General features: G+C 39.3%; 1 protein-coding gene across 4 annotated transcripts in view; it reads right to left on the bottom strand.

Annotated features, from left to right (window-relative positions):
• Positions 1 to 27,383, bottom strand: part of VCL (vinculin) — an 85,536-nt gene that overhangs the window by 9,995 nt on the left and 48,158 nt on the right. For all 4 annotated transcript variants that reach the window (XM_018569291.1, XM_018569290.1, XM_018569294.1 and 1 more), the window contains 15 exons: positions 25,318 to 25,426; positions 22,513 to 22,635; positions 20,527 to 20,687; positions 16,393 to 16,483; positions 16,008 to 16,155; positions 13,504 to 13,657; positions 12,625 to 12,800; positions 9,566 to 9,756; positions 8,909 to 9,108; positions 7,778 to 7,906; positions 7,543 to 7,692; positions 5,544 to 5,652; positions 5,108 to 5,410; positions 4,314 to 4,438; positions 3,189 to 3,371 (listed from right to left, as the gene is read on the bottom strand). In XM_018569291.1, coding sequence (XP_018424793.1) covers positions 3,189 to 3,371; positions 4,314 to 4,438; positions 5,108 to 5,410; positions 5,544 to 5,652; positions 7,543 to 7,692; positions 7,778 to 7,906; positions 8,909 to 9,108; positions 9,566 to 9,756; positions 12,625 to 12,800; positions 13,504 to 13,657; positions 16,008 to 16,155; positions 16,393 to 16,483; positions 20,527 to 20,687; positions 22,513 to 22,635; positions 25,318 to 25,426 — 2,352 coding nt within the window. The remainder of the gene's footprint in view (positions 1 to 3,188; positions 3,372 to 4,313; positions 4,439 to 5,107; positions 5,411 to 5,543; positions 5,653 to 7,542; positions 7,693 to 7,777; positions 7,907 to 8,908; positions 9,109 to 9,565; positions 9,757 to 12,624; positions 12,801 to 13,503; positions 13,658 to 16,007; positions 16,156 to 16,392; positions 16,484 to 20,526; positions 20,688 to 22,512; positions 22,636 to 25,317; positions 25,427 to 27,383) is intronic.

The raw sequence follows: 27,383 nt of genomic DNA on the forward strand, positions 1-27,383 counted from the left end.
GTAAGAAGCATTTCAAGGTCCTGGAGTGGCCTAGCCAGTCTCCAGATCTCAACCCCATACAAAACCTTTGGAGGGAGTTGAAAGTCTGTGTTGCCCAGCGACAGCCCCAAAACATCACTGCTCTAGAGGAGATCTGCATGGAGGAATGGGCCAACATACCAGCAACAGTGTGTGCCAACCTTGTGAAGACGTACAGGACACGTTTGACTTCTGTCATTGCCAACAAAGGATATATAACAAAGTATTGAGATGACCTTTTGATATTGACCAAATACTTAATTTCCACCATAATTTGCAAATAAATTTGTTCCAAATCAGCCAATGTGATTTGTCTGGATTTGTTTTCTCATTTTGTCTCTCATAGTTGAGGTCTACCTATGATACCAATTACAGGCCTCTCATCTTTTTAAGTGGGAGAACTTGCACAATTGGTGGCTGACTAAATACTTTTTTGCCCAACTGTATCTGCTCAATTAGGGCTGGTGAACACTGTCACCAGGACAATAAAAGATGGTAAAATCAAAGTTTTAGGAGAAATTCTCCAACAGGGACATGTTTTCTAGCTAACAGCTAGCTACAGCTAACAGGATCATTTCCCACTCACATTTAGAGAGATTTTCCTATTTCTTCTTGTTGCATCTCTGGGACAGGAGCCAAGGGTTCTCTCCCGAAATGTAACCCAGACATGACATATAAAGTAGTTGAGCCGTTGGATTTTACCCTAAAAAATATGTTTGGGCTATGGCACACTTTTAAAGGCAAAATCTGGAAATTGAAGACTCTGGCTTCCTTTTGCAGACTTCCTTAATTATTACTTTTGATAAACCAAACAAGGCCAACAAGTGCTTGCTAATTGATGAACAATGGGCCGTCTGTAATTTCATATTCACTGTAGCATTTATTTATTTTATTGCACTCTGTATGTGATGAATTTTTTTTACATGCTGCAGTGGTAGCTAAGTGTCCCATCAGTTAGTAAGTGATAGCTGATGTTCTGGGATTTGAAACCCAGGCATTTTATCTAGTACGGTGGAGTTGCCAAGAACCTCCAATGCAGCCTAATATTAAAGGTGCCTCCTATAAATATTAATAAATAAATCAACTAGGAAAGAACATCACGACCTTGGAAAGACTTGTGTGCGGTTGAAACCATAAAGAGATATCTTTGCAGTAATTTGGCATAATAACACCATGGACAAAACTACCGATAACTATGCATTTGGGTGGACTGGCCTTTTTTTAACATACAACACATTAAATACTTGCTTTGGTAAGCCATATGTTTACAACATTGAAAAAAATATATAGAAATACTACAAAAGGTACCTGATTTCCCATATTTTTCTTTGCTGTATACCTGAACTAATATTGAAAACACGCCAATGGGAAAAACATGGAATGTGCTGCAACACCAATTTCTTTAGTCCATTTGCACTGGTCTTATTGCAGCAAATGCCAGTTACCAGAAATAGAAAGGACACCAACATGAAATAATACATTTACATCAATATATAGACAGATACAAATACTAAACAATAGCTTTCATATACATTTATCAATACCATATTTTACCTCCATCCAAATAATATTCTGTTTCCAGGCAAGATTTAAAACCTAATGTGTGTCTACAAACCCCACTTTACCTATCATAAAGAAAGCACCTGTTCATTTATTGTGCACAACTGAGCTTCACTCCAATGTTAACGAAAAGCTAAGGTTCCAGTGTTGGATGAATCAGAGTAGTAGAAGGGCTTAAATACTGATCTTTGCTTGCAAAACCAAAATGGCCAGGCCTCATTTCAGGGGGGAAGATCAAAGTTCAGACTGGCTGATCTTTCAATGCCCTGAGAAAATATCAAGTGACAAAACACCTAGATTTTGGTTACGTGAGAGGTCCTGCTTGAAGCCTTATTTTTCTTAGGAAAGGTATTTTGGCCCTTCTATGATTCTGCATCCATCACAATACAGCTTTGAAGAATACCATAAAAGACAAGCAGAAGCTCCCATTTCTGACCTATACTTATAAAAATACTCGCTGTCTGGCTTTCATTCCACTTGCTTACTTCAGTACTTTGAGCCACTGACCTGGAACAAGTATGCAGATTTTAAACTATCTTGATATGCTTATTTTTATTCTGAGTCAGTGACTAAGCCATGATCACCAAGTATTAAACCCAGTAGCTCTACATAACAAAACAGGTAAACAATTTATTAGGTGGCCAGAAAATTTCCTCCAAAGACAGGTTTCCTTTAAAGATAACCAGTAAGCCTCTATGAGACTGGTGTCATTCTGTAACTGGGGATTAGACTTTACTGACTTCAGGACTATGAACTTCCAACTGTTCACTAAGGCACCTTCGTTGTACAAGAGCATGGCAGTTGGCGGGACATCGCCCTGAATGAGGCCACCAATTATTTTGCAAAATTAAGCTTAGAGAAGCACAATACATAGGATTCTCTGGCTAATAAAGATGTTAACAAGTGAATTGCTGTATATGGACTAAAAGATAAAAACAGCTAGCAAGGGAAACTCTGAGGACAGGAATAGAAGAGATGTAATTTCCAAATCATTTAAAAAGTTTTGAAGCATCATATATAAAAATCAGGGATGTGAAAAGGCTGCCGAGCTACAAGTTCAAAAGAAAGAAAACCACCATCACCACATAACGTGTTCCTCTGTTTCATTGTAGGTCGCTCATTGTTTGATGTGTTTCACAGAATGAAGACAATTAGTGGGTTAATATCCCCAGGCAGTTAAAAACATGCTTCTCTCCGTCAGTATGTTGTACTTTTACATAAAACCATTTCTGTCAGCTGGTGATAAATACTATGGTTTACCAGAATGCAGAACACAAGATACATTAAAGCTCATTATATTTTAATGGCCCCCATGTAGTGTTTCTCATGAACCCTCTTCAGGTCATGCTTTCAGGATTTGTGAAATCTTACACAGGGTGAGGTCAGAAATGACCACAAATAGGAAATCCTGAGGACATCGCTTGTAAGAGGAACTCGGTTGAGAAATACTGCAGCAGAAATTGCCTGCTAGATATGATACACTATATCTTCATACAAACATTCTGTCTCTTGGCTTCTGTTAATGTGTAAGCTATATCTTCTGAAGGCAGTATTCTCTTCAGATTCATAGCCCACCACCCCTAATGTATATCACCCTCCTTAAAAATTACCTTGCTGGACCATTTGCGTGCTTCTTCGTGAAGTTGTCTTGCAGCCACCATCATTGGTTCATTCACCTCGCCCACCTTCTCTTCAGGGAACTCTTCATCCTTCTCATCAGGAGGTGGGGGCCTGGGTGGTGGAATCTCTCCTTCAGGAAGAGGTGGTTTAGGAGGTGCAGCCTCATCGGTCAGCTAGAGGAAAGATAATGTAGTAGAAATTGATTGCCATACCGAACATGCTGTTTACTGCTAATGTATTAGGAATGGGATGCCTATAGAGAATTTCTCAACAGATATCACATTTCTAATGTCTTTTATTGCAGAAAATGTACTCTAATTCATGTATATACCCAATACTGAAAAGTCTGTACGGATTCCACAAAATATACTCAGGAAATATGGTCTTTTCTAGCTAGTACAGGGATGGTCATATTTTTAAATGAAATAGTATTAAACTACAAACATATTGCTGACAATGATGCAACAACAATAATAAATGATGACAGCCAAATGTAATGGCTTTTCCTGACCGTCTGCACTTGTTGGCTAAGAGCGGTGAAGGAAACCCGTCATGTAAAATATGCAGGCTGCGACTGCAAACCTCTTCTTTAAAAAATGCTATTTCTTTACAGTCATGTTTTTTGCTTAAGGGACACTAACTCAGAACAAGTATCAAAAAAAGAATGAGACATTTTTCTGGGTCTTATTTGCTTCTCTTTGTTCTCAGTCTGTGACTAATGTATTGAAACCAGGCAGCTAGCTTTTTCAGGGGGCAGAGAGCTACGGTGGCCTTTTATTTCTTTCATGACAGGTTCCATTTAAGCACTGGCCGCCAATGTTAAGCAATTCCCTGTTTCCTTTCAATAGCTCTAAATTTAGAAAATGATATATTTTAACCTTATAGAATTGAGGTCCAATAAATTGTTATACTTTGCCACTGCCACTGAATATTCAAGGTACTGAACTGTAGAGAAATAAAAGCTGGTCATCTAGGCTGCACCTAAGAAACTAAAAGTGACCTTCATTTTAAATGTTCTTTTCATTGAGTTTAATGCATTTTTATGAGGCCGCCACTGCAAGGATAATGTCCAAGTTCATTTGAAGGGGACGATAGCTTAATCTCACACAGCTTACCCGCAGATGCTCCAAGTCAGGGGGAGGTGGAGGGAATTCTGGCTCCGGAGGCTGGAATGCTTCCCTCACTTTGGCCACAGCTCCTAGGATCCTGTAGCCCGATTCCAAGAAGCCTTTCTGCAAAGCTTAAAGGGGGAAAAAGAATAGCACGTTGGAAAAATAATTTCACAAATATTGTCACAATATATAAAGAGCCAACAACATATAGTGAAAACCAAAATAAGCATATCTACTAAAAAGTAGGTAACACAACTAAATGAGAATGTTTGTCACAATGCAGAAAACAGGAAAAGCTTCACCAATCCTTGATATCCTAATTTAAACAAAAATTGTACTGAGACCGATAAAAGCCACTACTAAAATGGCCTTAGTAATCCGAGTCAATGACCAGGAACAAGGATGCCCCTAATGCAGTCAAAAAGCATAATCTGATGATGGTCAGGTAGCTAGCATTTTCAAAAGGCGAGTTTAGCAATAGCAGCTTTAATAACTCTGTACTCAGGCGGGGGGGGGGAGGTTATCTACACTTTCAGGCAGAGCCTTCTGTGGTTGTTATATTGATCCAAGGCTTGCAAAATGGAGTGACTGAGCCAGAAATATTATAAAGAAAAGGAGTGCTGACTTCACTAGCTGCATGCTTGCACAGGTCAGTGACTCGCAAACTACTAAAGCCAAAGACCACCAGGTAAATAGTATTTTGACAAGGAGGGCAGCAATATGATACCTCCATAGTTCTGTTAGTAGAGTGTTTTGTACTTATTCTTGCTTTCAGAGGCACTTACTAAGCACCTTACCTGGATCTGAGATGTTGCCAGCTACAGCTTTGGCTTCCAGAACCATAGGAGAGATGGTCTTGCTAAGGTCATCTGAAGCATTCTTTACCGCCTCTCGGAATTTTGGATCTTCTGAGTTCTCCACCTCCCTTTTGGCCACCAACAGGATACGGTTTGCACGGCGCGCAATACTAGTGGCTCCAGCAACAAGCATCTGGGGTTGCATATTTGCCATGGCCACTCTGCATTTGTCAATATCCTTCTTAATAGCTTCCTCAGAAGCATCCAGCAGGGCCCGGGTGTCTATGGCTTCATCCACAAGGCCTAGCAAATGAAAAGGAAGTTAAAGATAGAAGGTAATAGTTTGGCAGATATTAGGATTCATGAGAAGAAAAAGTAGCATATCTCTGGCAGTAAAGATGAGTGCAGCCCTCCAAGAAAACTGCATAAAACAAACCTGTCATTTTTTCTACATTATCTATCCATTGATTTTTCATGGTTTCAAAGTGTTCATAGGCAGCCTGGTTCCCTGGATTACGCAACAGGATCCGAGCAGCAGAGACTACCTATAAGACATACACGTCAGAGAATTAAAAAAGCATTGAAAACCTACCAGTCAAATCTACCAGAAATTACGACTGAAAGATAAGGGGTGCTATTGCACAATGGTTCACAGAACAAGAAGCCTTCAGCCCCAGCAGTACCTGGTCAACAAGCCAAATATAATTCACATAAACAGAGTATATGCATTTATACAGTGCGATATTCCCTCACTAAATGTATGCTACTAATTGAAGGGAAACGATCGTGTGTTTTCAGCAAGCACACAGTGAGCAACTAGCATTTTCTGAATGAGAGGTCTGCAGTCACAACCTCCATGTTTTTTACTCATGGCAAGTCTATATATGTCTGTTATGTGTTCTCATTCTCTCAGCATACCTAATCTTTACTTGTACTGTTTCTTGGAAGCAGATTTTTACACAGGACTCTGCAGGCAACTTCAATTGCTTAGAATAGATGGCAATGTGGAGATAAGGGACAGACGTTATGCCCATTGTTTTTGAACAGTGCATTAACATACAATGCAGAACCAAGCCCTATGATCTTTACCCTCTTGTTAGGAAAGACAGTGTTCAAAACTTGTTTACAACTGATAAAGACATCTACCAGCACAGTACATACAGGGTTAACTACTTTAAATATTACTCCACAGCCCCCTTCTAAAAATGACAAAGAAGGGGAAAACTAGATATGATTTTTAAGCAAGTAAAAACTACCTTAAGTAGTAACAAGTATTTTTTAAATATTGAAGATATGCTATTGTTACAGGTAACAAATATACAGTATGTTAGGTGCTATCCCAATTTGGTTGCAAAAGTGTAAATATATCTTAAGGACTATCAATCATAGGCCAACCATAGAACAGTCAATTTTTGGGATGATTTTCTCAAGTTTCTTCGGATATTTATTGAATATGGTTAATTAAAGTTATGCAAGTTAACAGGAATGTATTTTGCAATGGTTTAACGCACATTAGAGCAATTAGCCATTCTTTGATGTTTTATTTTCCAATAGTTTGTACTTTCAACATTAGCAGAGATGTGTAAAGCTATAATAATCCTGAGGGATAAACAGTGATTTGAACTCATTTTAAACAAAAATTACTTGGAAATGATCATGTTCATCATGTTCAATAATATTGCTAATTTTATTGATGGGCAGCACAGTGGCGTAGTGGTCAGCGCTTCTGCCTTGCAGCACTGGGAGTCCCTGGTTCGAATCCCAGCCAGGTCATTATCTGTAAGGAGTTTGCATGTTCTCCCTGTGCTTGTGTGGGTTTCCTCCCACACTCCAAAAAACATGCTGGTAGGTTAATTGGCTCCTCTCTAAGTTGGCCCTCTATGTATGCATGCATAGGGACCTTAGATTGTAAGGTCCTTGAGGGTAGGGACTGATGTGAATGTGCAACTATGTAAAGCGCTGTGTAAAATTATCAGAGCTACATAAATACCTGTAAAAAATAAAATAAAATAAATTGATCGTCAATAATAGATTTTCTACTTAGGATGCTGCAAATATTGTTTCCTTTCATTAGTATACTTTTCAATGTTCACTGAATCTTTGTCAAATCTTATCAATATCAGCCCATCTAGGGTCAGTCTTGGTTACTACTTCTGGAGTAGGAAGTACAGTCTGGATATGTAATGAGCAAAAATAGCTGTCCTCGCATGCCTAGGTATGTGTAGCTCTCTATTTGTTTACAAAAAAATATAAATAAACAAAGCTTGTATATCATCATTGGTTAAGGCTTACCTTGTGCTGGCAACATTCACACACGAAGCAAACAAAGTGAACTTTTTATATGAATGAAATACTATGCCAGTTATAGTTTGTTTTAAAATGTCCAGTAAGTATAGATGATACCACTCAGTGTAAGAGCCCGCCCCACAACAAACCTGAGGAGTGAGCTCCCTGGCCGTCTTTACAGTTGCTTGTATTCCTTCCACAGTGGTTTTATTAGCTGATCCTGCTGCTGCTGCTTTTTCTGCTGTAGCACCAAGACGAGCCGCATGGTTCTCAAAATTGGCAGATCTCTCCAAAAACATCTAGTGACAAGATTTTAAAACGTGTAAGTAGTAAACTATGACAGTAGGTGAAAACTAAAGAGGTAGAGGATCATCAGGAACTGACCTCCTCTCTGTTTGGAGCATCAGGTGGTGAGGTGGCTGCCACAGCCAGAAGTTTAATAGGAGTAGTGGTATCACTGAATACATCAGACACTTCCTGAGTCATTGCTTCTTGCATCCTGGTCTTCAGATCCTAGAAAGCAAAATATATGTAAGAAAAACCCCTTTTCAAGTTGTGGACAATATATTACATCAAATGGAACTACAGTCAAACTTTCCTTTTCATGGTTTACTGCTGTATCTGTCCCCATTAGAGACGGGCTTTAAGGTTGTATCAATGAACTTGCTTTTGAGTTTGGGAGGCTTCTGAGGTCATTCAGAATTTATTGACAGGTACATGTGACCTCCTCCTGACCTGCATTTAAGTGGCTTTTGCATTCGCAGATATTTGTAGGGGAAGAGAAGCAGTTATGATGCAAACAAAAAGCCAGTTGACGCACGCCCTTAGGGAAATTTAAAACTCCATTCTTGCCAAGATGACATCCAGGACAGTGCTCTGAGAAGAGCTTACTGTTTGCCCTCCCTGGAAAGCATTCCCCATCTTTTCCTTTGGAACATTTAGCAGGCATTGGCAATAGTATCACTGTTCCCAAAACGGGGGGAAAATACAATGCAGGCTACAGCAATGTCCTATTTATCTCCTCGTGTGGGCATAGAGGAAACAAAAAAATAATCTTAACAGCGTGCAAGGCTCACTTTTTAAAGTATCACCCTTATTTAAACACAAAATAAAATCAGGGAGTGATGTCATCCTTCTGCCAAAGTGATCTCAGGGAATGATGGGTGCTCAAAATCTCAAGAGATGACACTGAGGCACAGCACCGGGAGCATCTTCTCAGTGAGATTTGGAGACGCATTCTCCAGATGTCGGCAGAAGGAGAAGGAGGATGATGTGACCCCTTGCAGACCCTGCATTTTAGCTGCAAGGTTTAATATCGTTTTAATATTGATATTAAATCAAATTTAAAAAATTGATTAAATAAGGGATACCTATTTTTAACCTAGTCTACCTTGTCTCTGTCACTTTACAGCAGAGAACACAAATGCAGCTGTTGCCATCACCATGACCCCTGGTCTCTTGTTAACAAATGCTAACTTCATTTAAACAAATAGCTGTAAATACTCAATAGTCAACCTTCAACGCATCCTGGAGTTGAGCAGCCACAGCTCGAGCCTGTGGTGTGTCCCCTTCGCCCCGTGCTGCTAGCTCAGCAAGTGTTCCCGCCAACTGCTCTACACGGTCACACTTTGCCATCATATCTTGGCGGTAAGGTCCGATCATAGAGTTCGCCAAGCGACGTCCTTCTGCTACGAGGCCACGGACGGCAGCTTGACCTTTACAAAATACAAGAAAAATGCTTTGACAATGCCAACAGACGTACTCATAAAAGAATACATTTAATTAGTGGAAGAAGAGAATTTAAAATACTATAGGTGTTTTGCTGTTGATTTGTTTTTGTTTTGTTTTTTTAATTAGCTCATCTTGAAGGTTACAGTTGGAGGAAATCAATCATGGAATGCGTCATGCAATAATTTCCCTAGACTACCAGTTAAGGATTAACTTCAACCAAAAACTAGTACTAGAGTAGAAAAAAAATTAAAAGCTCTATGAGGTTTTATATTGTTGTCCATGTTGTGGTGATTTCCCTTAGTTGCTGTTCTGACACCCATCACCTGGACAGTACAAATGGGAGACCGCAATATAAAAAAAATAAAATAGATGTTCTAACACTTCCCCACTACCAAAAACAAAACAAAAACACTTGAGTTGGATGTTAAACAATTTTCTTACCCACACCACGGTCATCCACAGAGGGATTGTCAATCCAGCGCTGGGCCTGCTCTACCTTTCCTTCCATATTTACAGCAGCTTTCACAGGACGGCTGTTGGCCACGGCACGATTCACCTTGGTCTGCAAATTCTGCAGTGAAGTTGCTATCTGCTTCGCTAAGGCACGTGCTTCTGGTGTGTTTCCCTTCCCTCTGTTTTGTTTTTAAGAGAAAAGGAAAGAAAAAAAAAAAACATATACTAAAGCTTTTATTTCTATACATGTCCATCTACACCAAAACCCTCTTAGTAAAAACCTGGACATCTCATAAAGGGTATACTATGCATAAAAGGGAGCTAGAGTCAGTAAATGTTACATCAGAAGCATATCTTAACCCCTTCATGACTGAGGCCCTTTTTTCATTTTTTGCACCCATGTTATATTCCACATTTTAGGCCTGACAATGACTTAAAACCCCCCAACATTATATATTTTCTGAATGCCAAGACCCTATAGAATAAAATGGTGGTAGTTGAAAATTTTTATGTATATACGTAAAAGTCAATCTTGGCCTCTCCCCTTCCCAAGCCTCTTATTAATATAGCGATAGTCTGCCTCATTTACCAGTAAGGAAACCCAGAAGGTGAGAGCGGCACAGTCATGACACAATTAACAGATCCTGAGCTAGAAGCAGCTTAAAGTTTATACTTGGAAAGTATTAAAATTATAACTTCCAAAGCCTGTGTCTCTGGATCTCGATGGTTTTTTGCATACACATTTTGTCATTACACGCTAATTTTTATTTGGCAGGTATGCAACAGGTTTAGGGGATAATTTATACAGCGCTCAGAACCTATGAATTAAATATAATTAAATATAAATTACATTATAACACAAACATGATTCCAAAAGAATCTAAATAATACAAGTATATGATCCAATAGCAGTGAAACAAAAACCGTTAGGGAAATATAAGATAAAACAGAGGAGGAAAAAACTCCTTTCCAGATCCGTGCAAGTCCCACAACTGTATGTGAAAACAAATAAATGTGTTCCAAAAACGAAGAGTCCGTGCTCCTTAATGTGCTTCACAGAAGAGATTCCCCTAATGGGTATGCACTCACGCTTTTTTCAATCAGCACGTATAAACATGAAGTCGGAATAGCTTTCAGCGTCCTGCGTGCTTAGATCCCCTTTTTTTCAAATTCCATCTTCAGCAGGTGACCATAATAAAGCAGAACACAATCCTCACGGTGCAGTATGTAAAATTTATTTAGACAAAAATGATGTAGAAACTCACATTTAAGAAAGTAACAGCCGGCCGGCTACCGCAAAAAATCCGTCTCCTTAGATTGAGAGTGTGACGTCACCAGATCCCGCCTCCGACACGTTTCGTCGTCACGCCGTTGTCAAGGAATAGCAGGTCTGGTTGGTCACACTCCAGTCATCATTTATAACCCAAGGCTTACGAGCAATCTGTTAGAACCCCTTCAGGTGTCAAGCTAATTCAACCGCAAGGGAAATGTTTCTATATAAATGCTACACTAACAACTCACAAACCCTTATACACCACCATCCACCCGCAATAGCCATTTTGTAGGTAGAAAATATAAATATCAGTGGGAAATATTTCACTTATAGGACAAAACTATATCTATATTCCAGTAAATAAGGATGCATACATATATGTTGGAATCTATCTAAATCGTCCCAATATATCGACTAGGTAAATAAATGTATATAAATATATAATACATGCACTAGGTACCTTTTTCGAAGGGAAAGGTTTTTCCCATGTAAAAAATGTGTGAGCTGCAGGGCTACAGGGACTTAAGTAAACTATGTTGTTTAAATCTAACAATAATAAGGAATATAAAATGAATAAATTTATATCATGCCTGAGTAGATTCATAACATATCTGTTAGACTGCCCATGCGGACTACAATATGTAGGACGGACAACCAGAGAGCTTAGGAAAAGACTGGAAGAACACAAGTGTATTCATTCCTTCCTACAAAATGGCTATTGCGGGTGGATGGTGGTGTATAAGGGTTTGTGAGTTGTTAGTGTAGCATTTATATAGAAACATTTCCCCTGCGGTTGAATTAGCTTAACACCTGAAGGTGTTCTAACAGATTGCTCGTAAGCCCCGGGTATAAATGATGACTGGAGTGTGACCAAGCAGACCTGCTATTCCTTGACAACGTCGTGACGACGAAACGCGTCGGAGGCGGGATCTGGTGACGTCACACTCTCAATCTTAGGAGACAGATTTTTTGCGGTAGCCGTCTGGCTGTTACTTTCTTAAATGTGAGTTTCTACATAATTTTTGTCTAAATAAATTTTACATACTGCACGTGAGGATTGTGTTTTGCTTTATTATGGTCACCTGCTGAAGATGGAATTTGAAAAAAGTGGCTCTAAGGACAGAGGATGCTGAAAGCTATTCTGACTTCATGTTAATGCGCGCTGATTGAAAAAAACGTATATTGGCTGTTATCATACGACCACTCTTTCGCGGTGAGTGCATGCCCATTAGGGGAAACTCTTCTGTGAAGCACATTAAGGAGCACGGACTCTTCGTTTTTGGAACACATTTATTTGTTTTCACATACAGTTGTGGGACTTGCACGGATCTGGAAAGGAGTTTTTGTCCTCCTCTGTTTTATCTTATATTTCACTAACGGTTTTTGTTTTACTGCTATTGGATCATATACTTGTATTATTTAGATTCTTTTGTACTTATGTTTGTGTTATAATGTAATTTATGTATTACTAGTTTCTTAATTTACACATAGATTTCACATAATCTATACTACAGTATAGGTATATAAAAATGGTTTGTTTGCATTTACACAAATACTATTTAGCACTTTTTAGTATGTTTAGATTCATAGAAAGGTTCTGAAAGCTGTTTAAATTATCCCCTTGACGATTAAGGCTCCACAACCTTGATATAGCAGCTTTTAACCTTCTAATTTATTTAATATATATATTTTTTGTAAAATATTTTTTCTTTTCCATTAGCACAGATTTTCCACCATTATGTAACAGGTTTACTTGAATTTATTTTGTACATACTGTCGACGGAGCTCACTCAGCTTGCCAGTGGCCGCTGCTATTTCTCCCAAGGAACGCAAGATGTCCTCTCTATCCTTAGGATCCTCGCACAACTCTGCAATCCTCTTAGCTTCTGCTAGGATTTCCCGCATAGTCTCCTCTCCTTCAGGACCACCATTGGGATCTGCAAGCCAGCTCTGTAAAAATAACACACATTGAACAAAGAAATTAAAAAATGAACCTTGGAGATGGTTTAAAAAGAAATTATCTAAAAGAGTCCTGTCCATGTCTCTTTTTAGGCATGGTAGATGTTTAATATATCAAGTGTACTGACTAATGGAAAAAAAGGTGTGATCTGCTTTCCACAAACTATCAAAGCATGCTATACATCCAGGAATCAGCTTCAACTGAATGTATTTATATATTTTTTTGGTAAAATGGTCAGGTGTATTTGATCGGTAACCCAATGTAACTTTATGGGCAGCCGGATGTAAATGGGAGTATGTCTGTTTCCATCCGATTGCCTCCGAGTCTGTTTAGTGCAAAAAGATATAAATAAAACTGTAACTTAAATATTATATACACTGAGTGGCCAGATTATTATGACCACCTGACGTTTGTAGGCAAATTAGCTATAATTTTGCGCTGAAGTTGCTAGCGGGCCAGACCATTATAAATAGGGAAGCAGGTTGTTTACTACGACAGTAGAAGTGATTTTTTTCTGAAGATATGGGTAAACAACGCGATTTAACAGCCTTTGAACGTGGGATGATTGTTGGCGCTCGGAGCCATGGAGCGAGTATCAGCAAAACAGCAGAATTCATGTTCAAGAGGGGCTCATTGTTAAAGTTTTTAAAGACTGGACTGTCAGCCGAAAACTACAATACAGCTTGGTCTTACCTGAGCTGCGTCAATCTTTTTGCCAATAGCTTGTTTGGAGTTTGTCAGAACTTCCAACTTACGGGCGGCATTTTCAACTTTAGCTGTCAGGAGGTCTAAGCCCTGAGATACTTGCTGTGCTTTCTGCATTGCTGCTGGGGTAGCACCTTGGCCTCTGTTTCATGAGGAAGAAGCAAGTCAAATTCAGGAAAAAAAAAACAGAAAAAACAAACAATAGCGCACATTCGTAGATAAAGACCAAGGGCTGAAAATATTTCTACAAAACTTAAGTGGAATCTATGATGGCAATATTCTTTCAGATGTTAACCCGCCCCCAAACTTGTCATTGAGAAAGGGAAGCTCTGCGTAGATAATATTTAAATTGACTTGTTATAGAAATAATATAAAACACAGCACACTCTCTAATCTGCAGCTACTGTGTAATATCCAAACAGCTATCAATTGACAGTTTTTCTAAAATACAGCACATCTATAAATCAAATATCTATATGATTCATTCAACGTGTGTAATAATAAAATATGTCACAATAAAAAAAACTAAAAAATAATGTATAATTAAGTGTGAAAGTGGCAAGGCAATAGAATAAATACTATACATATAACACAAAAGTATGTCTTATGTCCATAGTTATTAGCAAGCACTGTGCTAACAATACCCAATATGTAATATGAAATTAGACTGCAATAAAAGTGACCGAGTACATTCAGTGCAAAACAAAAAGGGTGAAAATGCCTATCAATTGTAATCAATAGCAACTGTAGCACCCAATTAAGATTGGACACTATCCCCGTGCTTTTATATGCGTGGGTAAACGCATCAGATTATACTGATCTTTATATAATTAGGTGAAGCTGCGCTTTCCCCGACTTAACATATATACACACACTCACAGACCTTCATCTCACCACATTAAAACAATAAGAGGAGGAAATCTATAGTGCAAAACCAAGTAGGAACTGAGAGCCTCCCACTTAACCAGTTGACATCCGCGGTGTTAAACCCCCTTCCCATCCAGGCCATTTTTCAGTATTCAGCGCTGCGGTACTTTAACTGACATTTATTCCGTCATGCAGCGCTGTACTGAAATGAATTTTATACCCTTTTTTGGGGACAGATAGAGCTTTCTTTTGGTGGTATTTATTCACCACTGGGGGTTTTATTTTTTTACTATATTAAGGAAAAATTACCGAAATTTAAAAAAAAAAACAGTTTCCCCTATATTAAATGATAAAACATTTATTATTACCCAATTTTTTGGTAAAATATAAAAGATGGGGTCACGTCGGGTAAAAAGACACTAAACATGTCAAGCCTTAAAATTGCGTGCGCGCGCGAAACCTCAAAAAACGATAATACCCAAAATTGGCCCTAGGCGACGCTTTAAAAGCTGTTACCGCTCATCAGTTTAGTGTTATCAGTGATTGATGGCCCTAAAATGATTGCTCTCACTGCGACGTTCGCGGCGATATGTAACATGTGTAGCGCAATTGTAATTTTTGCGCGCTGGGGCACCGGACGCGTATTTACGTTTATAGGCGCGTAAACGTGGGGGTGGGGGAGTTAAACATTTTGGGGGGGGTTTTTCCCCTTTTTTTATATGTGACTTTTATTTTATTTTACTTTTTTATGTGTTACTTTTATTTTTTTTTATTTATATTTATTTTTTTTGCACTTATTGGTATTGCTATTATATAGGGGGATAACAACCCCCTATATAATAGCAAAGGCACACTGACAGGTCCTCTTTATGGAGATATTGGGGGTCTCTAGGAAGCGCCGACCGGGCGCGGGGGGGATGCCGCGAACGAGCACATATAGGCGATCGGCGGGCTATGGACCCGCTGATCGCCTATATGTGTAACACCCGGTAACGGGTGTGTGCACTGATCGGGTCTTTTCTGCCCGTGCGTGCCCGCTAGGGGGCGTGCGCGAGCAGAAAAAAAATTGCTGTCTGGAGACGGCAACCCGCAGATGCAGCAGTGCCGTCCGTCCGTTTTTCTACTACGGGCGGACGGCAAGAGGTTAACGTGATGCCACTGACAACTCTGGAGTAACCCCAGAAGTGATGAAACGCATTGGACAAAGTCCATGACATCATTACTTTTAGAGGAACACTCTTCGCTCTCAGGGCTTCATTTTTTAAAGCAATGTCATGTAGGAATATAAAATCAGGTCTCACTATAATACTCACCCAATCTCCAGCGCTGACCCTCACGTACACTGCTCTGTGATCCAGTGTCGGTCCTCTTCCAGGCTATACGTCACCCAAAATCATCCCACCCACTTCCTGTGTAGCCTTAGAAAGTAATGATGCCACTGATCAGCCTGGCAATTCACATTTTCAGAAGGATATGTCTACAGCTCTATATTCTTGTTAAGGTTTACTTTAAAAGCTTTTATCATGTTCCCATTGGTGCTAAAAGTTCACACATTATAAACAAAATAAAGTCACATACACCGAGGGTGTCACAGAAACTTTTGGCTGATGAAAGATTACACATACCTTGCCCTTAAATCAGCCACTTGATCTGTTATCTGATTTAGAGCCTGGCAGGTCCCCAAAATGTCCTTCCGCTCCTTGCCTGCACATAGCTCCCCGACTTTCCCTGCCTCATCCAGAATCTGGCGCACAGCTTGCTCTCCGGCATCACCTGGACGGAGAAGTGGACATTGAACATAGCATAAGCTGTATCAAAGCATAGAAAAAAAAATCTTGAAGAACAAACACCAAAAAATATGTTTAAACACACATCAATGACAGCTGTGAATCTGCACAGCTCAGGCCCCGACAAAAGAAGCAAAAGTTACATTAAAAAAATGTAACATTGATGAGAAACGTAATGTAACCAATGTCCTTCAACATCTGAAATGTTACACATTTCACTTACCTGGGGGTGCATTTGGATCTCTCAGCCATCCCTTTGCCTGGTTCATTTTAGAGCCAATGAGCGCAAGGGCCCTCTTCATAGCTTCTGTGTCCTATACGTATAGATGGAAGCCACGATTATTATCATTTTTAGGAATGATTGACATATAAGCAATGAATTGTAAGTCTGCATTAGAAATAGTTGCTCAACTTTATAAGAGATTAGCATATGATTGGGACATTCTAGTTTTCTGGATTGTGGTTTACTAGGGACCAACTTTTCTTCAGTCACCCATATTATCAAATTTAAATGAAACAAAATTGAACACATCCAAAAAGGTACCTATGCAAATCATCCAATACTAACTTCACATATCAATTTAAGAAAAAATACTTTTTCAAACTTATAATGTGGGACTTAAAAAGGACCTCTGTCACTTGCCTGAGGTTACTACTTGTAAACAAAGTATTCAATTCAGAATTCTTTCATTTAATATACCTTTATAACTTGAGATGCACCGGTACCAATACTAGTATCGCTCCCGATACAGGGCCTTTTTACGAGTACTTGTACTCATGAAAATGCCCCGATACATAGAGCTGATGTCGACGCTTTAAAATTTTAAATAGCTTCGGGCTGCTCGTTTTAGTACTAGTGATCCGCCCGGATCACTTGTACAGCAGCCCGCTTGCTTGTCTGCTCCTGCAGTCTCTGATGGCATAAAGGAATATTCTGATATGTGTACAGAAATCTACCAGTGTATGGCCAACTTTAGTTAGGTTAGACATATTTACTTTATTTTTAATGCAAATGCAGTGTGTGTTATATGCACCAGAAATTGCAACAGTTGGGTACATTTAGCACAAACAAATGCAGTAGTGCCCAACGCACTTGTCATCACTAAAGAGAGAATGTTAAAAGCACCTCCATTAGTACCCAAAAGGCCAAGTCACACTAGCGATCATGTTGCTAGAGAAAACTGGGCAGCAACAGGAACATTCATAGGATCCTAAGGCACAGCTCACCAAGATGTTGCAGAATCTAACTCACAATGGCGCAACACCTTAATGGTTCAGCCAGCAAGGGACCAAATAAACAGGAGCAGGTGAGTGCTCTCTCTGTGCTCTTAGTGATCCAGTCACTGAGGTTATATTGTCAATGACAGGATCACTAACATGACATTAGGGTAATAAACAATTTGAATCACTGTAAATCAGGCTGAGCGGAAATGCTGCAATTGTAGTTTATTCATTTTTTTACCTTTTATTACTACTTAGGTGTTTTGTGTCTTTATGAGCAATAGTAGGTAAACTAACGCCTAACATCAATTTTTTTAAATTATTTGCGGTCTAAACCACCTACTACTATTTAACAATCTAAAAGTTAAACTGGGATAGAACCATTCAAAGAATACATATGCATGTGAAGCAGACAATATGTTTATAGTCTCTACAACCTGACGACACTAATATAAAGCTCACACAATGCTGTTCAGAGGATACAGGCTTCGCAGAAAAGGATGCTCCTTAGTGTCCAGGCTCTTAAAGGCTCAGGCATTAGAAATCAAACATGCCCATCTTAACCACCCCAAGGACTTAAAACAAAGAGGCACATTCCACATATATCTAGCAAACACTCAAGGCATTAAAAACCCAACTGATGTCCCAATAAAGGGTTTCTCAGTCGCAGTAAGTAACACACATACAAGTAAACATGGCAAACCAAAACTTTTTTTATTTTTCCCTATAATCATGCACAAGCTGAAAATATAAACAGCATCACATTAAAACAAATATCCGCTTTGGTCAGGTATGGTTTTACTGTTCAGTATTACTTCGCAAGCAATCACATTAAACTGTATGAGGTATATTCCCATACACTGATATCACAAGAGTCTTGCTAAAGCATATGAGAAATGTTCACACACACACAAAAAAAAAAAAAAAGTGTAGGGCTGAAACAACTGAATGATTTTGTCCATAATAAAATCGATAAGAATAATTGTCAAATGATTCTCAATACTGATTAGTTGAGCTGCGCACAGTCCTCTGCGATCTGCACTGCTCCCAGCGGGATCAGAGGGGACACGGACCGTTGAAGCCATTGCCCAGTGGTGAGGAGAGCTCTCCAAAAATATATATGTGAAATATTTATCGATCCTTTCCTGTGAAGAACAAACACCAAGTGATCTGTAATGATCACTCGATGCTTGTAAAATAACTGAGGACATAGTATTATAGATTTAGATAGAAACTGTGCCACCAATTCTGAATGAACATGAAATGCTCTACAATCACTTCCTGATCATTCACGATTGTGGACATAGTATCTGTTTACTATCTCCTCAAATTTAAGAATAAATGGGAAGCCTTTGTCCGGAGCATTTCCTGTTCATTAAATGCTGAGGCTGCAGAAAAAGAGATAGAGGACTCGGTGTCCTCAATATCTATTTTTATTTCAAAAAGGAATCAGGGGGGCTGTTTAGACCCTTGAAATTTCCCCAAGGCCCCTGACAGTAAAGTAAAAAAAAAATAAAAAAAAAAACAATTAAAAAAAATGTATATATATAAAAAAACAAAAATGGTGTATTGCAGTATGCAATGATACCTTTCTTATTGGACCAACATATTATTTAAAAGACAAGCTTTCGAGAGTTAACCTATCTTCTTCAGGTCAGAAACAATAAGTATTTTACTGAGTGAAGATTCTCAAATCCTTTAGTAAATCAGGCTCCATGAGTATCAGTCATACCCTAGAAGAATTGGCTACAATTAAGTTTTGATACAAAATTGTATATAGATATATATCTATCTATCTATATCTATAGATCTATATCTATCTATCTATATCTATCTATAGATCTATATCTATACATCTATATCTATCTATAGATCTATATCTATACATCTATATCTATCTATAGATCTATATCTAGATATAGATCTATATCTATAGCTATATCTATATCTATAGCTATATCTATATCTATAGCTATAGCTGAGTCCCTCTGTGTCCTCACATATACAGGGCTATTGGTCCTGCATTAGATGTAATGATGTCAGCAGGGGGGAGAGAAGAGGCTGCAAGCGCCAGTCTAGGAGCCAGAGGCAGCAAGGATCATGCAAGTAAAAATCCTTTTTTTTAAATTATTGTAGACAGACTTTAAGGCAATGCAAGTCAATGCAAGTCAATGCAAATTAACATGTTGTGTTCTGTGTAGGAAAGAAGGTGTAGTTCCGGTATAAATCCTAACTGGACACCAGCTACGATCATCAGATTCAGGACATAACCACTTCAAATCACATCAGATAATGGCTATTCTAAAGCACACTAAATGATTAGAGAACGGGGAAGAAAAAAAAAAAACCACACGGCACTCTGAAGTTAAAGGACATGCTACTTCTGCTGCAGACATCTTACCTTCTACACCCCAGAACATAAAAGAAATAATTACATAAAAAAAGAGACTGTGAAAAACAAACCCCATTATATGAGACGAGGATTTTCAAAACTTAAATAAAGACAAAACACATTGATAGCAAAAAGTATAAAGATAAGATTTTTACCAAATGTGCATAAAACAAAAACTACTAAAAATACAAAGTATAAATAAAATCAAGCTGATGTAATGTAAGGAATGGACAATTTCAAATTGCATTTTTAAGTGTTATTGATGCAATTCATATTTCCAGATCTACATACAAAGTTCCAGATCAGTGACTGAGAAAAATATTCAAGATAAAAGGATCAGTAGTCAGTCAGGCTACTAGCATTGCCTAATTGAGGGCAGCAAAGTCTACCTACTTCTCTCATTAAAGTCTCTCAATAACAATAATAGATCAAACTGGTCAAAGTTGGGCTCTCAATCAGAAGTTTTGGCCAAACATAAATATGGAATTTCATTCAACTCAAACAATACCTTAATGTTGTTGCCGCTGGGTGGAGACTCATGTGTTACAGATTGAAAACTGATGACAAAATAGGATGTAAAGTAAAACCTAACATTGCTAAACTACAATACCTCGCTATACAATAATCTTTTCTGAAGCTTCATAAAGTAGTAGCAATGGTAAGCATACTGTAGAAGTATAAGGCTTCCTTAGCATGAAAACATACCCTCCCTCTATCAAACTTACACACCACTTCACATCTCACCTTGCTGGCCCAGGCGTCTTCATCCCAAGAAGTAAGCTGCAGTACTCTAATTATTTCATTAATCTCAGCACTCATCTTATCCACTGTAAAGTTACGATTTTTCAGAGCTTCTTCTACACCTTGGCTACGGGAACTCTTAGTTGTCACAAAGATCTTCATAGCTATGAGAAAAAAAGGGCTCAATGAAGTAAAAAATCCTGGCAAAACACAGTGGTCTAGAGTTTAGTACTCCTGCCTTGCAGCACTGGGGTTCTCAGTTTAACCCTTTCCCTGCCACTGACCTAAGGCATACGGCAGTACACAACTGTTTCCAGCTGGCCACGTCAGTATGCCTTACGTCGGTGGTTTTCACCCTTCCGATATAGCTCACGGTCGCCTGTATGGGCAGAGACAGCGTGGATGCGAGGAGAAACAGACCGCTGCAGCCGGCAGGGGGGTAGAGGAGAGAGCTGTCAAATTCAGGATACCGAGCAGAGGGGAAGAGAGGAGAGCCGCTGACAGATTCTGGAAAGCAGGTCTGTGTGTGGCCAAGCGCTTCAGGATGGAGAGAGGAGGATTGGTAAGTATGTGTAATAATATGATCAGCGATCACTCCAGTGTTTGTAAATAACAATAGTTATTTACATAGTATGTGTTCCCAGGTATGAATGAACAGGAAGTGTTACACATCACATTCATCAGTTTTTGAACGGAGAGGAGCACTCAGTACAGAGGCTTCTGTCCATTCATAACTGGGAAGAGTACTATGCCTCCTCAGTTTATGAATCAATAGGAAGTCTCTGTACTGAGAGCTCCTGTTCATTCACAGTTGGAGCTGCAGAAAAAGATGGACAACTGTATCCTCAATTTCAAAAAGGGAAATGTCAGGGGCCTGTTTAGACGCCTGATATTTTCCCGAAGCGCCCCCAACAGTAAAAAACCCAACAGTAAAAGAAAATTTTTAAAGAACTAAAAAAAAACCCCAACAATCCCAATCCCCCATCACACACACACTATACACGTGCAACAGTGCCCACTTATCCTGCATGTAGATGTGCTGCCGTGCATTGTTGGAACACATCGCAGTGCTTGATTTTTTTTCTTTTGAAAATAACATTCATTCACCTTTTGGCAGCCCTTGGCAAAGCATTGTGACACATTGCCGTGCGTTGTGATACACTTTGTTGCAATTAAACGTATGCCTGCATCATTTTATCATAACACGCACCAACACAGCGCACAAACAGCACAGATCAGACGTTACCACAACACACATTTTTAGAACGAGTTACTTATTTTCAGTTTTGCGCTCCTTAATTTTTTTACCGTTTCGCAAAAAGGCACAATTTAAAATTTACAAATATTTATGTACATCAATACAGTTGTATCTTTTAGATTTAGGTCAGAAAAGTGTTTTTTGTGTGCACTGATACTGATTTTATCAATTTAATTGTGTATATTTATCAGTTTAATATGGATTTGATAAACATTTGCTCAATTATCGCATGATATACAAAATTAGTAGCGCCATTTTTTTTTATTTAACCGGTCATGTGCTTTAAGGAAATGTATGGTTCTGGGGGGTCTTTTACAAATTGTAAAAGCTGCAGTTAAAAAAAAATTATAATAATAATTGCAAAAATGGTCTGGCCAGCTGAGGTCAAAAGTGGAACGCCGGGCTTGGCAGCGAAAAGGTTAAATCCTGGCCAGAACGCTGTCTGCATGGATTTTTCATGTTCTCATGGGTTCCCTCCCGGTACTTTGGTTTCCTCCCACACTCCAAAGACATGCTGGTAGGTTAATAGAATACTGTCTAAATTGGCCCTTGTGTATGTATGCATGTTGAATGGGGACATTAGATAGTAAGCTCCCTGAGGGCAGTGACTGAAGTGAATGTGAAGTCTGTATACTGCTGCGTAACTTGTTGGCGCTATATAAATGCCTGAATACGTGAATAAGAACTTGAGGCATAAAGCCAAATATCAGTATCTGCAGGAACACACATACCTGAAATCAACACTGGCAGCAGATCTTTCACCATGTTCATGGAATTGACAAGCATAACTCTATGTTCCTGATGGGTCAACTCTTGTTGACGGTCATCAATCATTTTTGCCATCTTGGTCATTCCTAAAATTAAAAAAAAAAATCTTGAACTCAATGAAACTGTCATGTATCACTTCCAAACTCTTCTACAACTGCAATATAATTTCAATAACAAATACATGAAAAAAAGGAGAATATGACTGAATGAAAGGGAAGGAGGAGAAAAACACATTTTATGCATGGATTTCATTAGAATTCTGATTGGTCAGGGGGATACCAATTGGAAAGTAAAAATTACAACCCTGTCACTTGAAAAGGCCAGGGATACAAGCAAAAAAAAAATCAGGAGAGCAGTGTCTGGATGTAAATAGATTTCCATAAATAGCACCTGGCTCTGGTACTTAAACAAGTGGAGAGAGGATGTACTTTCATTCAAACAGAAGACAGTATGCAGCAGTAATTTAAGTTTACATGGTTTGGAATATACAGAACCAAGAGCAGCTGGGTGTGGAGCAACCTTTTGGGACAGAGGGATGCAGGCTTTACCACCAGACCCAGGAACAGGATCAGAATGTTCAGAGTGGTCTCCTTATACCCCACCAACAGTCTCTCTCAAGGGGACTGCTTGGAGTGAGCAATAAAAGAATGACCCCCCACAAAGCAATGCTCTGTAACAGGGAACTGTAAAAGGGAACAAACCGAATGAAACAAAAACCACAAAATTTTTTTTTTTTAAATTGCTACTTCTCCTGCTTCTAAATTCCAGAAATACACTGCAAAATAAACCTCTTATGAGGCTAAAAGAGTGTTTTTAACCCCTTCATTACTGTGCTTGTTTTTCGTTTCTGTTCGTAAATGACTTAAGCACTTTTTACATTTTTGCTGTGTGATTCTTCCACGTCAGTAATATACTTTCTTACAAGGTGCACCCACACATATTATATGTTGTTTTTTAGAGGACACATAGGGCTATATATTTATATCACATATGTGTGCCTAACGCCTTACTTAGGACAAATACAATATTTTTAAAAAGAAGAGGAAAAAAACGTAAAGAAAAAACACTTTTTCCACCAGTTTTGATTTGTAGAATTTTTTACATAAACAGCACAGCTAAAAAAATAAAAATACATTCATTTATTTGTCCTTTATTTGGAAAAACCTCACATCCCTAGAAATTTAGACATTTTACAAATAATTTTTGGTTATTATTAGGCTGCTTCAAACTTCAGAACAGCCAATAATAGTGACAGCAAATCACTAAACTAAAAAAAACTAAAGGTTTTTTGATCATTACAACAACGATCAGAAAACTGAAACATTCTTTCAGGAATAGAAACATTGTGTTTCTATTCTTGAAAGTAAAAAAAAAATAAAGAAGGTGGTATACGAACGAAATTCCCCGATCTATACCAGCTGTCGGAGTGAGGGCAAGAGCTGCATATGTGGCTCTGCTCTCACTCCCAGACACCAGATTCCTGAAGGGGTTTGGGTGTCTGAAAAAGCTCAACTCTTTCATTAATGGATGCCTCTATACCGAGGCATCCATTAATGAATGGTAACTGCTGGTTCTCAGCGGTTACCAGCCTTGTAAAGCAGCAAATAACTTGTCCCGTACAGTCTACGCGATGAGTCATTTGGGCACTCCGTGGCGGGACGTACAGTGTACGTCCACCGTCTCAAAGGGGTTAATGTGTGGTTTACAAATGTTACTTTTTAAACTTCATAACTTGGCTGATACTGGATACACATGTACCATTTACTTGTTAAGAAAAGCGATATTAACCTTAATGTGGAGGCTAGCAACTTCTGAAATAGGTTTATAGATGGGGTTGTAGTCAAATTTGCACTCACAGTTAAAACAAATTATTCCTTGATATAGAGAGGGCAAGGGGGCATTCAAACCAAAATCGGAAGGAAAATCGCGAGTAAACAGAGGCTCTGTTGAGGTGCAATTGTACCTTCCAATTTCCTTTAGATCCGTTGCAATACGTTTTACAATGGATGTTAACAGAAGGGCACCAAAAAATTAATGGATGTGAATAGGAATAGTTCCCATCGGTTACGTTGCTCTGAAAAAAAAGTAATGCATGTTCTACTTTTTCAGCGCAAAGCAACACAACGGAGCAGTGTTAACTAGTCCCATTCACATCCATTAATTTTTGATACCCTTCTGTTAGCATCCATTTAAAATATAACGGATCCAGTTTGAATGGGCCTTAAGAGTATTTCAGGTGTGTAAGATGGAATTTCCCTCACTTTGGAGAGGTTTCTGTTGCGTTTTTAACCAATCGATCCACAACTGGAAATTTAAAAAAAAAAATTAAAAACTGGCAATATATCACAGTTAATGAACTCTTCCCTGTTCTATGTATGCCATTGTGTTGGGTAAGCAGTGAATCTCTATAAAAAGTTGTATATTAAGTTAGAGTTATGTCCTATGTGGCCACCATGATGCAAGCTTGGATTAGTATTCTGTCAATACTAATACTGACATTCTACTACAATACTGACATTTTCCACTAGGGTTCCTGTAACGGTATACTGTATGTGATTCATGTGAGATCATTTGGACAGCATATTCCATGCATGTGTTCAACCACAATTTGTCATGTGAGCATGTCTATGAAAAAAAAAAAGGATTCTGACATTGCCACCACAAAGATGACCTGTAAGAAGACCATCTGCATCAAGATAAAGAAATAGAAATGTTTTCCCATTTTACAAATACAATACTTTACCAATAAAAACTTTTGGATCACAAACCTGGTCCCAAATTCTTGGTGTACGTCACCAGATCTTCCATGCTTTCAACCACCTCTGCAACAGCCAGGTACTCCAGAATACCTTTACACACTCTGATTATTTTCCTCACCTGGTTAAGGGTAAATAGAATAATAATTAATGAATAGAGAATTCAGGAAAGAATTCAACCTGACAGAGTTATCTTTGAAAGAACAAAAACTCCCTGTAAACTAAGAAATACAACTACAATGGTTTTTTGACTTCATTTCCAATTTGATTGACCTTAAACAACTGACATTCTGACATTAGGGCAGTTGAATGGAGTCATTAATGAAAATGTTCAGCACTGGAATACTGGACCATGCAGGGTCTAACAAGACGCTGGCTTTTTATTTCCTAGCTTTTAACAGTATGTCATATGTATCATTGCTTGCAACGTTCAGTGTATAATAATTGAATGGGAGTTAGTGTATAGAGCACTTTGGGTACTTTTTGCAGGACAAAAAAAACTGTATATGTAAATGATATTTTCATATGTTCATTAACCATGGATTCACGAAATGTGACCATGACAGAGAAGAAACACAGTAGAACCATATACAGAGTTGATGGTGATAACTAGGGATGCACCGATACCGATACTAGTATCGATATCGGTGCCGATACAGAGTATTTGGCCTAGTACTCTTATTCGCCCAAATGCTCCGATGCCTAGCACGAGTACTATCAGGGAGCCGGCCTCCCGGCCAATCAGAAAGCAGGGCGCCGCGTCATTACACGGCGCCCGGCTTCCATGATTGGCCAGCAAGACGGCTTCCATGATTGGCCAGCAAGACGGCTTCCATGATTGGAGAGGCCCCGGGTTTAACAGGCTGGACATGCCGAGGTGAGAGGGGACAGCATTCTTGTTAATCGGGAAGCTGGGTGGCAAGTCTTTACACGCTGCCCGGCTTCCCGGCTAATCAGAAAGCCAGGTGACGAGTCATTACACGCCACCTGGCTTCCTGAATGGGACTTCCGTTGCTCGGTAATTAGTATCGGCGAGTACCGAAAAAAATTATCGGTACTCGTAACCAAAATACCGGTATCGGTGCATCCCTCGTGATAACACTGACACTTAAGGTATGGGAAATATTTGGCATGGTTTTACACATCCAGGAAACCTAAAATGGAGAGGTGCTGTTAAATCTTTGCTAAAATACATCCTCATTAAAATGCACCAGATTATTTATGATATGATGAGAAGGCTCTATTTTACAACAATTAGGGGTATATTTATAAAAGGTTAGCAAAAGCTCTACACCAGTGGTTCTCAACCTTTCTCGGGTGGGGACCCCTTGGTAACATTTGCCAAGCTGTGGTGACCTCAACGGTAAAATCTAGGGATTACCCGGCTGCTGCAGCGACATCTGGCGGCAAGGCGGGAGAACTGACACTGCAGCGCTAGGAGAGGGCTGAGGAGGACTCTCACCTAGCACAGCAGAAATCACACAGTGACCCACAGGTTGAGAACCACAGGCTGAGAACCACAGGCGTACGCCGTCAGAATAAAAAACAAACAAACAACCACCATAGCATAGCAATAGACAATAGCAAACTAGCTATTGCACCCGCCCTCTGCTGCTGTCAACCACCAGAAGAGGACAGGTCCCCCTCTGCTGATAGGCAGAAGCTGAGGGCGGGTGCAATAGCTAGTTTGCTATTGGCTATTGCAAAGTGAAATAGCCAATAGGAATCTAGCTATGCATTCCTATGGCGGGTTTTTTTTTTCTGACTGACGCCCGCCGGCGGCCCCCAATGTCAAAAAAAACAAAAACAATCACAGGGCAAGGTTTACTCTGCTCGATCGAGCAGAGTAAACCTTTCTGGGAGAAAGTGTTTCTCTCCTGGGAGGCCGGGAGCCGCTATCTAATAGCGGGAGACTCCCGGGCGACCCCTGGCAAATAGTCATTCGACCCCCGACGGGGTCGCGACCCACAGGTTGAGAACCGCTGCTCTACACTCTGCCAATGTCTTCTTTTTAGATTTGCACTGCATTGTAGCCACAAGATGGAGTCAAGCAAAGGCAATTCCTATGCTCCTTGGCT

The sequence above is a fragment of the Nanorana parkeri genome, unplaced genomic scaffold, assembly GCF_000935625.1.
Source record: "Nanorana parkeri isolate BGI_ZX_2015 unplaced genomic scaffold, ASM93562v1 scaffold1318, whole genome shotgun sequence".
Taxonomy (NCBI): domain Eukaryota; kingdom Metazoa; phylum Chordata; class Amphibia; order Anura; family Dicroglossidae; genus Nanorana; species Nanorana parkeri.